This window comes from Entelurus aequoreus, linkage group LG28, assembly GCF_033978785.1.
Source record: "Entelurus aequoreus isolate RoL-2023_Sb linkage group LG28, RoL_Eaeq_v1.1, whole genome shotgun sequence".
NCBI lineage: Eukaryota > Metazoa > Chordata > Actinopteri > Syngnathiformes > Syngnathidae > Entelurus > Entelurus aequoreus.
This window is the reverse complement of record NC_084758.1, coordinates 14,230,964-14,247,001: the sequence shown is the minus strand read 5'-3', so window position 1 is coordinate 14,247,001 and position 16,038 is coordinate 14,230,964. Positions and strand designations below refer to the sequence as shown.

Genomic DNA, 16,038 nt, shown 5'->3' with positions numbered 1-16,038 from the left:
TTCTAAACAAGCTTTGACCTTTTCCCCCCCGGATTTATAGCTTCCGGGTTTCTAAAATTTCAACCACATTCGATTAAAAGTGACACCAGTTGTGTTGACCTTAGGTTTGGCCACAGAAAATGAGCGAGTATGATCGATCACCATCTCCGACGATGAAAGCCTGAAAGTTCCCGGTTTGTCCGATCCAGGGGAGAACATCGGTGAGTCCGTTAGCTAGAAGCTAATGCAGTGCTTGCTAAAAAGTTATGGTACTGGATGTACTGTACATTCATTGGAAGTGCATACCATGCCAAGAACGCTTAGAGCAGCTTTAGTATAATGCAGGGGTGTCCAAAGTGCGTTGTTTACCTGAAAAAAGCTAATTTTTTAACATCCTGCGGCACAATCGTTAGTGTTATATTCATACTTGCCAACCTTGAGCCCTCCAATATCGGGAGGTGGGGGGTAGGGGGCGGGGGGCGTGGTTGGGGGCGTGGTTATTTACAGCTAGAATTCACCAACTTGAGTATTTCATATATATATATATATATATATATATATATATATATATATATATATATATATATATATATATATATATATATATGTATGAAATACTTGACTTTCAGTGAATTCTAGCTATATATATATATATATATATATATATATATATATATATATATATATATATATATATATATATATATATATATATATATATATATATATTTATTTATTTTATTTACATAAAATAAATACTTGAATTTCAGTGTTCCGGTGGCTATCCATTAGATGGCAGTATTGTCCTGTTTAACTTCTCCGTTCATGATGAGTATATCATTTCGGCCACCGTGTTCAATGGAGAAGTCTGTTCGACATATTTACAGGCAACATACACCTTCCCCTTCGAACTGTCCTGGATGAACTGAAATTCTTGTTTAGTTTTGGAACTTGCAAGCGTATTTCTTCATCTTGCTCGTCGACGGCGTCGCCATGTCTGTAATTTCCTCGTTCTTCTGCTTCGTCTCCTTGTTGTGTGCGCAGTTGTGCACTCTACTCTCTAAAAGCCCTAGATGTTATGATGTCATTGGGCAGGCAAGCTGTTTATATTGTGGGAAAGCGGACGTGGGAACAGGCTGTCCCCACTCAGTCTCAGGTCCGCATTGAGCTGGAGGGGGCGTGGCCTCCAGCTCCGGCTGAATACAGGGAGTTTGTCGGGAGAAAATCTCTGCCGGGAGGTTGTCGGGAGAGGCGCTGAATACCGGGATTCTCCCGCTAAAAACGGGAGGGTTGGCAAGTATGGTTATATTAGCATGGCAGCTATTTTTTTGCAAGCGTACACCAAATATAGCATGCTAACTTTTTTAACTGATTTTTTCAGGTATACATCGCAGAGTAATATATTTTGGTACTTGATCCATGCTACAGTTGGTAAGATTAGCATGCTAGCTTTTTTTTTTAGCTAATTTTACTGGTATACAACTCAGTGTCATAGTTTGGTATTTCACTAATGCTAACTGTAAAGTGGCAATTGATGGTATGTCAGCCTCATACTGTTAGCATGCTATCTTTTTTTAGCCCATTTTGCCCATATTTCTTGTTGCGTGACGCCATCTGGCCAGCGTACTTCGGTTTTGGCTCTTCAGAAATCTCATGAAATTTATACAAAGATTGCATTTTCTGGTTCTTTGAAAATAATCTCAATTTTGTACTGGTTTTGAAGGTGAAAACTACCAAAACAGGCCCCGCATCTTTTTATTTGTCAATCTGTGGCCTTCAGTGGGAAATGTTTGGGAATAGTTTGGTATAATAGTTGTTAAAAATACTCGCGGATGTTTTGCCAGCTGAACCACCGACGGTTTCCTCGGTCTGAGGCCTCTTAGTCGGAGGACCGGGACTGGACCATGTTTTCTTGCTTGCTGTGCATTCCCACTAATCGTCACGACTACCGACATAAATAACGGTCACGCTGCTTACACAAGGTGTGACTTGAAGACGGGAACAGTGCATTTGACAACCAGTTGACCTCAGATTTTCTGTCATCCCAACTCCGCGACTAAACCAGAGCAGAGAAACCAAACTCAACATGAAGTACCAGACTTAGGCAGCGACGACAGTTTACGTCTGAATCCCAATTCTCACATTTACCCTCGTCTTGACCCTTTGCATTCACGTTAACTTTAGCATGCTAGCTTTTTTCAGCTAATTTACAGGTATACATTTCAGCGTCAAATTTTGCCTGCTAAAAATTTGTTTAAAAAAAGTTAGCTTGTTAACTTTTTTAACAAATTCTTCAGGTAAACAACGCAGAATAATATATTTTGGTACTTGATTCGTGCTACAGTTGGTATTTTAGCATGCTAGCTTTTTAGCTAATTTTACAGGTATACATTACAGCGTCAAATGCTACCTGCTATGAATGTGTTTACAAAATTTAGCATGCTATTTTTTTTAGGTATACGTCGCAGAGTAATATATATATATATATATATATATATATATATATATATATATATATATATATATATATATATATATATATGTATATATAAATATATATTGTGTCTTGAAAACCCCTTATTTCGCCACATTCGGGCATTGAAATGATTTTAAAACATTTTAACGCACAATTTTAACTTGAAACATGCCTTTTAAAAATAAAAACTAACTACTACAGTAGTTGTATTTAGTAATTTACAGCATTTGGACAGACAACTTCTACGATTCCTGCGTCAACTCGCCATCAGCAGCTTCTTTATATTTTCATGGATAAATGTCCGTCAAGGTATATATTATTTCAACGTCCTTGGCTGGCGTTATCAACTCATTCTGTGCAGGCTAGCAGTGGGGAGGCTCGTTTCTCGCAACCTCAATTTAACAATTAGTTGAGAGACTGCTCGTATCTGAAAAAACTGGTAAAATACAGTTGTATTCATTGTAATGACACTCATGTTTTTTTCAGGTTTTCAATCCTTTGCTACTCCAAAAAAATGTTTCAAATGTTCTTTTTTTAATCTTAAATTGTTCGTCATACGGGCTAACTAACGCAGCTGTAGCTAATAAATTACGATGTCAGACAAAACATTAATGATTAGATGGCTAATTTAAATTAGCCATGTGCGGAATTCTTTATATCTATTCCAAATTTGCTGGTCACACGAGCTAGCTAACGCAGCAGTAAACTACGATGTCAAACTAGCAGAAAATTGACTTTACTACTTTTCATGAATGACTAGACGGCTAATTTACTTTCAGAATTAACATTAGCCATGTTTAGAATGTTTTTTTTCCCCCATTATAAACTGGCTCGTAACATGAGCTAGCTAGACTGTAGCTTGTAAACTATGATGTCAGACAAGCAAACTACATTTCATGAATGATTGGATGACTAATTTACATCAGACATGTTTAGAATGATTTCTATTCTAAACTTGCTTGACTACCTAATAAAACTATAACGTCAGGGTAGCAAAATATGTACTTTACTACAATGTATTACATTTCATGAATGACTAGACGGACAATGTAAGTTAGCCATGTTTAGAATGTTTTCTATTCTAAACTCGCTTGTCACACGAGCTAGCCAACGCGACTGTAGCTAACAAACTACAATGTCAGGGTAGCAGAATACGGACTTTACTATAATTTACTACATTTCATGATTGATTAAATTGCTAATTTACTTTCAGAATTTACATTAGCCATGTTAAGATTTATTTTTTTTCTATTCTAAAGTCGCTTGCCACACGAGCTAGCTAACGCAGCCGTTGGTATTAAATTACGGTATCAGACTAGCAGCAAGCAGATTTTACTACAATTCACTAAATTTCATGAATTGTTAGACAGCTAATTTAGATTTGCCATGTTTAGAATGTTTTCTATTCTAAACTCGCTCGTCACACAAGCTAGCTGACGCGACTGTAGCTAATAAACTATGACGTCAGGGTAGCAAAATATGGACTTTACTACAATGTATTACATTTCATGAATGACTAGACGGATAATTTAAGTTAGCCATGTTTAGAATGTTTTCTATTCTAAACTTGCTCGTCACATGAGCTAGCTAACATGACTGTAGCTCAGAAACTACAGTGTCAGGGTAGCAGAATACAGACTTTGAAACAATTTACTACATTTGATGAATGATTAGATTGCTAATTTACTTTCAGAATTTACATTAGCCATGTTAAGAATTGTTTTTTTCCTATTCCAAAGTCGCTCGTCACACGAGCGAGCTAACGCATCTCCATCCATCCATTTCTACCGCTTGTCCCTTTTAGGGTCGCGGGGGGTCTGGAGCATCTGTTGGTATTAAATTACAGTATCAGGCTAGCAGCAAACAGACTTCACTACAATTGACTACATTTCATGAATTGTTAGACGGCTAATTTAGATTAGCCATGTTGAGAATGTTTTCTATTCTAAATTTGCTTATCACACGAGCTAGCTAACGTGACTGTAGCTAATAAACTGACGTCAGGGTTGCAAAATACGGATTTTATATAATATAAAATAAGACATATAATTTAAGTTAGCCATGTTTAGAATGTTTTCTGTTATGAACTTGCTTGTCACACGAGCTAGCTAACACGACTGTAGCTAAAAAACTACGGGGTCAGGGTAGCAGAATAAAGACTTTGATACAATTTACCACATTTGATGAATGATTAGCTTGCTAATTTACTTTCAGAATTTACATTAGCCATGTTAAGAATGTTTTTTTTTTCCTATTCTAAAGTCACTTATCACACGAGCTAGCTAACGTGACTGTAGCTAATAAAGTGACATCAGGGTAGCAAAATACGGACTTTACTACAATGTATCACATTCCATGAATGACATATAATTTAAGTTAACCATGTTTAGAATGTTTTCTATTATGAACTTGATTGTCACACAAGCTAGCTAACACGACTGTAGCTAAAAAACTTCGAGCTCAGGGTAGCAGAATAAAGACTTTAAAACAATTTACTACATTTCATGAATGATTAGAATGTTAATTTACTTTCAGAATTTACACTAGCCATGTTTAGAATGTGTGTTTTTTTGTAGTCGCTCGTTACACGCGCTAGCTAATGCAGCTGTTGGTATTAAATTACGGTATCAGACTAGCAGCAAACAAACTACACTACAATTAACTCCATTTCATGAATGATTAGACGGCTAATTTACATGAGCCATGTTTGGAATGTTTTCTATTATAAACGCGCTTGTCACACGAGCCAACACGACTGTAGCTAATAAACGACGATGTCAGGGTAGCAGAATACGGAATAATTTACTACATTTCATGATTGATTAGATTGCTAATTTACTTTCAGAATTTACATTAGCCATGTTTAGAATGTTTTTTTTCTATTGTAAAATTGCTCGTCAAGCGGGCTAGCTCACGCAGCTGTAGCTATTAAACTACGGTATCAGACGAGCAGCAAACAAACTACACTACAATTTACTACATTTCATGAATGATTAGACGGCTAATTTACATGAGCTATGTTTAGAATGTGTTCTATCCTAAACTCGCTTGTCACATGAGCTAGCTAACGCGACTGCATCTAGGAAACTACTCTGTCAAAATATTAGACAATGGACTTCAATTGACTACATTTCCTGAATGATTCAACAGCTAATCTATTTTCAGAATTTACATGAACCATTTTCAAAACTTTTTTTTGTTTTAAAATCGCTCGTCCTGACAACCTAGCTAGCACAACTATTGTACATACTGTAGATTCTGAATACCGTGACAACCGCTTGTTACAGATTATCTGTATCATAGTAACATCCACCAAGCGGCCAGGGGTATCAAGGACACGAGTGGTGTCCTTAAGGTGTGTTTTCCACCGCTTGGCCCCCTGGTTCGAGGGGTGAGGGCTCGGGATAAGACCAAGGGGATGTGTTTAGGGCAAGAATTGGGATTCAGCCTAAGCCCGAGTTGTTCGGCGGGTTACAAGTTAGGCTTTGTTCTGCTTCTGAACATATACCAGCTAAGAAGAGTTTGAAAAAAAAAAAAACAGCTAACTGTGTTTTACATGGCATGGACTGAGGAACACATTTTAAATTGAAGATACCTTTTGGGCTAATGTTGAGACCTTAAGTATTGTTACAAAATGTGAAACACGATCCAAAAAAAAAGCAGTGCCGTGTTCTGTGTACAAAACAATGTATGGTTGCTGGTTTCCCAAGTACTTATCAAAGGTTAAAGGCCTACTGAAATGATTTTTATTTATTTAAACGGGAATAGCAGATCCATTCTATGTGTCATACTTGATCATTTCGCGATATTGCCATATTTTTGCTGAAAGGATTTAGTAGAGAAAATCGACGATAAAGTTCGCAACTTTTGCTCGCTGATAAAAAAAAGCCTTGCCTGTACCGGAAGTAGCGTGACGTCACAGGAGCTAGGATTCCTCACAATTCCCCGTTGTTTACAATGGAGCGAGAGAGATTCGGACCGAGAAAGTGATGATTACACCATTAATTTGAGCGAGGATGAAAGATTCGTAGATGAGGAACGTTACAGTGAATGACTTGAGAGGCAGCGATGGACGTATCTTTTTTCGCTTTGACCGTAACTTAGGTACAAGCTGACTCATTGGATTCCACACTCTCCTTTTTCTATTGTAGATCACAGATTTGTATTTTAAACCACCTCGGATACTATATCCTCTTGAAAATGAGTCGAGAACGCGAAATGGACATTCAGTGCCTTTTATCTCCACGACAATACATCGGCGAAATGCTTTAGCTACGAGCTAACGTGATAGCATCTTGCTTTAACTGCATATAGAAACAAAATAAATAAACCCCTGACGGGAAGTATAGATAGAAAATCAACAATACTATTAAACCGTGGACATGTAAATACACGGTTAATGCTTTCCAGGCTGGCGAAGGTTAACAATGCTGTGCTAACGACGCCATTGAAGCTAACTTAGCAACCAGACTGCACAGAGCTATGCTAAAAACATTAGCTCTCCACCTACGCCAGCCAGCCCTCATTTGCTCATCAACACCCTTGCTCACCTGCGTTCCAGCGATCGGCAGAAGGACGAAGGACTTCACCCGATGCGTTTGGCGGCCCGGAGACGTAGGAAGTCAAGGTGAAGTCGGCGGCTAGCGCGGCTAGCGCGGCTAGCGCTCCAACAAAGTCCTCCTGGTTGTGTTGCTGTAGTCTGCTGCTAATACACTGATCCCACCTACAACTGTCTTCTTTGCAGCCTTCATTGTTCATTAAAAAAATTGCAAAAGATGTCCAGAATACTGTGGAATTATGAAATGAAAACAGAGCTTTTTGTATAGGATTCTACGGGGTACCATAACTTCCGTTACTCGGACTTCGTCACGCGCATACGTCATCATACCGCGATGTTTCAGCCGGATATTTCCAGGGAATTTTAAAATGTCACTTTATAAGTTAACCCGGCCGTATTGGCATGTGTTGCAATGTTAAGATTTCATCATTGATATATAAACTATCAGACTGCGTGGTCGGTAGTAGTGGCTTTCAGTAGGCCTTTAATAGTTTGGTGATAAAATCAACCAACCTTGATTTTATCAGTTGAACGACAGACTTTAAAAAAAAAGTATTTGAGGAGTTGGGAGCAGAAAGTTGTAGCCTCAAATCTAACGTCTCAGCAAAGTTTTCTTCATCTTTTGGTTTTCTGTCGTTGGACTGAACTTTAGTTGCCTTAGAATTGTTTTGTGCTGCCCATTGTACAGCACTTTGGCTACTCCTGTGGTAAATTTTAAATGTACTTTATAAATAAAGTTGATTTGATTTGTGTGTCCACAACACAAATACTACAAGACACCTCAGGAAAATACACGTACTTTGAAGTATTCTAAGTAGTTTAACAGTTAATAAAACCTTACGGTGTGTGAAATGTATCAATGCCCCTTTTTTATAGGGTTAGGGGCCGAATGTACAAAAGAGGACTTTGGCGCTGACGTTTTCCTCGTTCTTTTCTTCTACAGTAAAAGTAGTGATTGCTTCAAAACGTCAAGCTTAACAAGAGCAGGTGTGTCGGAATAAATGAGTCTCCAAAGATCACAGCTGTGCCAGGCAGTGTGGACTTACAGTACCTTCCTTCACTGCCATCACACCTAAGGCACCAACGTTCTTTCAACCCCGTCCCAGGTTAGCCCTTTGACGACATGGGCAGAAAGAGTATAGCCTTCTGACCCGGTCCGGTTTTGCTTCCAGACTTGTACTGGCCGGTCCGCTTCAGCGCCACATACATGGTGGGGTATTTCCTGGAGCGATAGGTGTTGTAGTTGTTGCTCTCGAGACGCTCCAAGAAGTAACATTCCTCAGTTGCTCGTCTCTGAGGTAAAAGACGAAGACGACTTAGACAAGATATCAAAAAGAGTCATTCAACTTTTAACCCAGCGTTGAAATCGCAATCCCCCCAGCATTCCATGATCCGAACCCAACTTAACTGTGCTTGATACTTTTGTATTAACGGGGACAGATGTGGTCGCTCACCGCTCCAAACAGTCGTCCGTCTCTGTTCATGGCCAGGTAGCGATTGGCTCGAACCCCTTTGATGACCACCTCCCCTACTGAGGTCGCCTGCAGCTGAAGCATTACTAGGGGAAAACAAAGTAGAGAGTATCAGAACTGTCCGGACACAAAGTCAGACTGATATACAGTTGATTAATATTGCATTTGGTTATTTGTCGCTACCAAAACAAGGGGAACCATTGAAAGGTATTGTCCATCAACAGTCTTCCTTCTAATCCAACAGGTTAGGGATGGACCTCAAGATGTTACCACAGAACACCTTCCTTAAGAAGTTCAACTCATGGATAGACAGACTACGCAATCATTCACACTGGTCTTTTTATAGCTCTTGTGGATTTGAAGCCACGTAGCGCTTTTTTCCAGAGTTTCCGTCAACACAGGAGTCAACACAGGAGTCAACACAGCTCCGAGTAGACGTCTAAGGCCCAATCCGAATATTCCCCTTCCTCCTTGTCTTAACCCCTTAGCACTCGGTTTTGCGTGTCCACGTCAATCAAGTGGTGTCCGATTTCTCCATCAGGTAAGGGCAAATCCCTCGAAGCGAGGTGAGCTCAGATACCTCCCTAGATATCGAGGGGTAGAAGAAATTTCCCACATCAAATGCCTGCTAAAAGCGATGGCAGACAACAAAGAACAGCCTGAAAATAAAGCTTAATTATTGATTTTCATAATAATGACACTCATGGTTTTGTTCAGATGTTTATCCTTTGCTACTCCACATATAATGTATATTGGCTATTTGTAATTGTTTGTTGTATTTTTTTTTATCTCTTGTTAAAATGATCGAGTCCCAGTATATTTTGCAAAAACTAGCTCTAACTAAATTTGTTTTTTCAAGGTGGATAGAATAAAATGCACAGCTACATAAGCCATGTTTATTGTATGTTGCAACTGCTCCTTAGAACAAGCTAGCAACACGGCTGAAGCTACCGTAGATTATTGCTTCCGAAAACTGTGTTATCTGTTTCTTATCTGCCTCATCAGCAAAGTAACATGATACGTGTTTGTGAAACGTCTGTACATTCAACGGCAAAATTATCAGATGCATTTTTCTGTAATGAGATACGCATCAACTGATCCACTTCAGAAACGACCATAAAAAGGTCTGTTTTCTCGATGTAATCAGGTGAAAGAAAAGGGCCCAGGCAAAGACGACAGCACTTTAAAAGTAAATAAACATTTGTTGCATCTGTTTTACGTCACAGCTGGCAAACGACGAGGGTTGATGACGCGAGACTCGAGCCACGTCCGAATTCCCAGGGGCATATTTTGAACACTTCACCATGACACTAGATTCTAGGCGCCAAGAGTGAAAGGATTAAGACGAAGGGGTAAGAGGGAGAATTCAAATTGGGCCTCGGTTTGGAGCAGTTTTAAGGTGAAGAGCATTTAACCAATCCCTTTCCGCCAAACACACAGCACCCCCATGACAAAGAGGTCAATTTGGGCAACAATCTCCAAGAAACCTAACAGCTGATCCTGAAAGCAGAGGTAAAATTTAGATTTCAGATGCGGGCGAGGACACAAACTGGTCTGAGTTTGGGTGCGGAGTTCGGTTGAAGGGATTAGATGCATGGTTTGGAGTACTAATAATACACGGAAAAACATTTCTTCAAGAACGCATGATGATTCAGCTGTTGATCAAATCATCGACCTTTGCGACAAAAGGCCAGAACTTGAGCCATCGGAGGTGTAATCGGTTTTCTTATTCTCTCTCTCTATGTCCACTACTTGATGTCCATATCCCCCCCCCACACCCCTGATTGTAAATAATGTAAATAATTCAATGTGATTATCTTGTGTGATGACTGTATTATGATGATAGTATATATGATAGTATATATCTGTATCATGAATCAATTTAAGTGGACCCCGACTTAAACAAGTTGAAAAACTTATTCGGGTGTTACCATTTAGTGGTCAATTGTACGGAATATGTACATCACTGTGCAACCTACTAATAAAAGTCTCAATCAATCAATCAATGCCACAACATTTTAAGTCAACAAGTGAAGCACACGACTCCTCTTATTTTGATCTAGTCCAGGGGTCGGCAACCTTTTTGCAAGTTTCATAAATTAAAGAAAATAATGGGAGCCACAAAAAAAATTTTTAAATTTAAAATGAAAAACACTGCATACAAAGCTTAAATTGCTTTGTGCTATGTTAACCAGGGGTCTCAGACACACGGCACGCACTTTAATATGGAAATTTGATGTTAGTGCGGCCTGCGAGTTTTGAATGAATGGCGCTTGATAGCGTCATACTTGCCAACCCTCTCATTATTTCCGGGAGACTCCCGAATATCAGGACGTGATGGCACTGCTTTTGGCGCCCTCTACAGCCGGCCCAAACAGTGTACCTGCTCAACCACATGTAGAATGCAGCTTCAGCTTGCTCATGTAAGTGACAGCAAGTAGTGTTGTGTCGTTCGCGAACGATTCGTTCGAAAGAACGAATCTTTTGAGTGAACGTACTGAACCGAATCACTTCATGAACTGATTCGTTCCTTTCTCAGTTCAGTTGAGCTCCGCCGCGACCATGCCGGTATGAACCCTCGACGTCGGCGAACGACGCAGCCAATGAGAGGGCGGGGGAAGGGACTGAGCGAACGATTCGTTCACCGCGGATTAACGACATGAATCACTCAGTGAACGTCAACGCTCTCACTCTCTGCTCTGCTTGCCCCAATGCCGCGAGTGATTCTCCCCCCGTCACGGGGATATGTTTCATGCCATTGGCATCCGTTCTCCATTCATTCTCCAAGCTAACGGCTAATGTTGACTCAAGCCACATGAAAACAAACACATGTCCCCATTATCTCAACACATAAAGAAAATCCGTGCAGGCTGAGCAGCAGCGACGCGAGGGCGAGGGGCGGAGGGTAACGTGTAGGGCAGGCTGTTTTGAGAAGATTTAAAATAAAAATAATAACTAATGTATGTACACATACATAGGCTATTATTTACACAGTTATTGTAACAAAAATAAATTTCTCCTTGGGGATCAATTCTGATTCATATTATTATTATTATTATTATCCATTCTACTGTAACTGTTGTTGTTGTTGTTTAGTAGCTATCATCATCATTATAATAATGCTGATTTGCAATTAAACTGTACTGCTGCTGCAGAAGTGATTCGGTACACGTACTGAACTGGCCACAGTGTGGCGTTGTCAGTCACTGATTCTAGTGATTCGTACTGTCAAAAGAACTGCAGAAGAGATTTGGTACACGTACTGAACTGGCCACCGTGTGGCGTTGTCAGTCACTGATTCTAGTGATTCGTACTGTCAAAAGAACTGCAGAAGAGATTCGGTACACGTACTGAACTGGCCACCGTGTGGCGTTGTCAGTCACTGATTCTAGTGATTCGTACTGTCAAAAGAACTGCAGAAGAGATTCGGTACACGTACTGAACTGGCCACCGTGTGGCGTTGTCAGTCACTGATTCTAGTGATTCGTACTGTCAAAAGAACTGCAGAAGAGATTCGGTACACGTACTGAACTGGCCACCGTGTGGCGTTGTCAGTCACTGATTCTAGTGATTCGTACTGTCTAAAGAACTGCAGAAGAGATTCGGTACACGTACTGAACTGCGGCCACCGTGTGGCGTTGTCAGTCACTGATTCTAGTGATTCGTACTGTCAAAAGAACTGCAGAAGTGGTTCGGTACACGTAATGAACTGCGGCCACCGTGTGGCGTTGTCAGTCACTGATTCTAGTGATTCGTACAGTCAAAAGAACTGCCGATCCCATGAAAACAAGCCACATGAAAACAAAATGAGAGTAGACTAGTAGAGGAGACAGAAAGAAGGGGCGGGGGGTAAAGTGTAAGCAGGCTGTTTTGAGAAGATTTAAAATAAAAATAATAACTAATGTATGTACACATACATAGGCTATTATTTACACAGTTATTGTAACAAAAATAAATTTCTCCTTGGGGATCAATTCTGATTCATATTATTATTATTATTATTATTATTATCCCTTCTACTGCAACTGTTGTTGTTGTTAGCAGTGCGCGAATGTCTGCACTGTACTGTCTGTACTACGCACGCCCCCCCAATTTTTTTTGGGGGGGGGGGGGGGGTGATTCGGTGAACGAATTTTTTGAACGAATCAATTTAAGGAACCGATTCTAGTGATTCAGTACAGTCAAAAGAACTGCCGATCCCATCACTAACAGCAAGGCGTACTAGGTCATCAGCCACACAGCTTACACTGACGGTAGCCGTATAAAACAACTTTAACATTGTTACGTTACAAATATGCGCCACACTTTGAACCCACACCAAAAAAGAATGACAAACACATTTCTGGAGAACATCTGCACTGTAACACAACATAAACACAACACAACAAATACCCAGAATCCCATGCAGCACTAACTCTTCCGCTCAACCAACGCACGGAGGGGGGGGGGGGGGGGGTTTGGTGGTAGCGGGGTGTATAATCTAGACCGGAAGAGTTAGGGCTGCATGGGATTCTGGGTATTGGTTGTGTTGTGTTTATGTTGTGTTACGGTGGGATGTTCTCCAGAAATGTGTTTTTCATTCTTTTTTGGTGTGGGTTCACAGTGTGGCGCATATTTGTAACGTAACAGTGTTAAAGTTGTTCTATACGGCAACCGTCAGTGTAAGCTGTGTGGCTGATGACTAAGTATGCTTTCCTGTCTCCCACGTGTGCAAGTAAAAGCTACATACAACATGTGGCCGGGCTGGCACGCTGTTTGTAAATGCTAAAGAGGACAATTACTGCAGTGCAATTAGGGCACACCCTTAATTTAGTAATTAGAGTGAAAATAGGATTATATTTGCCCTGGGAGTTATCTAGGAGAGGCACTGAGATCCATAAGTCTCCTGGGAAAATCGGGGGGGTCGGCAAGTATGCAGCTGAGCCGCATCAGAGTGGTCAAAGAGCCGCATGCGGCTCCGGAGCCGCGGGTTGCCGACCCCTGATCTAGTCTGTCTTTTCCATGCTTGTGTTTCATGTTGCCATTGGGGAACCAACTCTTCTCTCTACCTGCATCCAACTGCCTGCATATCGGCGCATCTGACCGCTGATTGGTCAGCTGCTACATGCTATCAATCATTTTGTCGCGGTGCAGTGTCACGTTAGCAACATAGCCAATCGGTAAGATTGTAGACGGTCTAAAGGGAAACAGGCTTCAGTTTTGGCGGACGCTTCACAGTTGGTTCTATTCAATAGAGCGGGACATTATTTTTGGAAGGTAAAAAATGCAGGTGACCAAAACTGCCTTTTGAGAGAGTGCCAAATTGCGTTCCTACCAAAAGGAAGCAGTACTAATATTACTATATCAATAAATATATGGATGTAATGTAATGTGACTGACTCTGACAGAGAAAGGGATGTAACCCAAACATGGTATGCTCTTAATTGCCATTGCACAAGTAGAACGAAACATAATTTTCACCACAAACCCGTTCAAGATTAAACAAACATTGTACAAGGAACATAACGGAAACGATGAGGGGTCACCACTTACGGCGCCCCGTAAAAGGTGGGTGAAAAGTAGCTAAACTTTGGCATTGATGGTAAAAAAAAATTCAATAATCAGCCAATGAATGAATAATAGGTCCAGTCATTAGCTTACTATGCTAAGTGTGCCGTTCTGGTTTATATCACTGACAGCTGTGACTCATTGTTACTGAATGGTAACTCAACTACCTTAAAATAGCTCCTTGAAGTCCATCCATCCATCCATCCATTTCCTACCGCTTATTCCCGGGGTCGCGGGGGGCGCTGGAGCCTCTCAGCTACAATCGGGCGGAAGGCGGGGTACACCCTGGACAAGTCGCCACCTCATCGCAGGGCCAACACAGATAGACAGACAACATTCACACTCACATTCACACACTAGGGCCAATTTAGTGTTGAGCTCCTTGAAGTCAAATCAGGTATTTCTTTGGACGCAGCTCTTTCCAAATGTCCCACTGGATTCCTCAAACAAAACATTGTCCAAACATTAGTTTTTCTCAGGAATCTTCATGGCCACCTCCCTCATCTCTCCTGAAGCGATGATGCTCCTTGAAAAGAATTCATTGTTTGACCGTCAGTCGTATACACCAAACAAGAGCTCGCATTTTAGTTCCACCACGGTTTACTAGAGGTCATGGCTTCCGTAAAAAAACTTTTTGATGAAAGTAGGTGACTAAAAGTGCTTCTTTTGCAAACATGGAATATATCTTTAAACTCTTTATTTGGCAGACTTTGACTGATCTGTATTTTGTATAACTAAACATGGCAAGAGTGACAACAATCCAAGTTTGATCTGGTTTGTGTACTTGTTGGGGAAATACGCAGGTCCCGTTATTCATCGCCACTTAAATTCATGTGCGTCATTACAGCTTTAAGTCGAGGTGCAAGAAAAATCCTCACAGGACATCTTTTGATCTGAGGCCTTCATTTGAAGATGTCACTACTGTTTTTACAGTGTGACGTAAAGCAAAGTGTGAGTCAGCATGCTAAGCCCAAATTACTAAAAAAAAACAAAAGGCATGTTCCATTGATTAGGAAAACTGGAGGACAAGGTTCTCAAAACAGTTAAGACTCTTTCCAAAACTACTTTTATTTAGAAAACATACACAACGTCCCTCCAAAATGTATGTTAGTTTGTCGCCATAACAACAGTTTGCATGAGCTAAGTGCTTAAGGATGAGAAGACTTACTGTGGGGATCGCTCTTCTCCCGGATTCCGTCCACTCCACCATCTGACTTTATCCTCAAGAAGAAGCCCCCGTTTTTGCTGTACAACCTCTTGGGCTCCTTGAAGGTTCCGGGGGGAAAGCCGCCACTGCCGCCGTCTTCAGGCGTGGTAGGAAGCGTAGTGATCTCTCCTGTGGCCATCTTCCCCTCGCTTCCTGGCGACTGCTGTCTGTCTCCTTTCTGGAAGCTGCCCCACTGTAGGCCTCCCACCTCCCACTAACTTTCCTCCTCCCCTCCTCCGCAGAGCTTCACATTAGCTCAGGGGTCGCAGGGCCTCGGGTACCCTTTGACAAGAGAGAATCACAAACAGAAGGTCTCCTTGGTGAGCTTCTGGCTGATTAAAAAAAGTCCACAGAGCTTAAGTTTGCATGTGCTCGCCTGCTGTTTGTAGAGTTGTTCTGATGGTTGGGGGATGGATGGTTTTGCAGTCTTCCTGTGTAGTGGTTTAATCAAAGCAGCTGGCTTAGATCGGTGTGCAAGGCTTTCCCCACTTTGGGCCTCAGTTCGCATGCGCTCTCGGAGCACCAACACACTCGCATATTAAGCTCACGCCCACTAGTGCTCTCCGATTCCACCAATTGGCCAAGCAGACGGCAGTGTCGTGGAGGGGGAGCGAGGTGGATTTGCAGCTTGGACGCTTTCTCTGTGACCCCTTAGCATGCCAAGTGCCGTGGCAAGCAACAGAACCAGTGTGTTCATTCATACAGACTTCTCAAGAGGCAATTCACAGCACTGCATTCCTAACTTGTTGAGTTATGTCTGTAGCGTGCAGGATCACTTTAAATCCAAATAGCCTTACGC

The 16,038-nt window shown here is 41.2% G+C and overlaps 1 protein-coding gene across 1 annotated transcript; it reads right to left on the bottom strand.

The window, feature by feature from the left end:
- Positions 1–7,003: 7,003 nt before the first annotated feature.
- On the bottom strand, positions 7,004–15,898 carry fgf2 (fibroblast growth factor 2). The gene is made up of 3 exons (XM_062039749.1): positions 15,201–15,898; positions 8,468–8,571; positions 7,004–8,306 (listed from the first exon to the last, which is right to left on the bottom strand). Exons 1-3 carry the CDS (start codon positions 15,376–15,378, stop codon positions 8,121–8,123), a joined length of 468 nt encoding a protein of 155 aa, XP_061895733.1. The 5' UTR covers positions 15,379–15,898; the 3' UTR covers positions 7,004–8,120.
- Between the last annotated feature and the right edge of the window lie 140 nt (positions 15,899–16,038).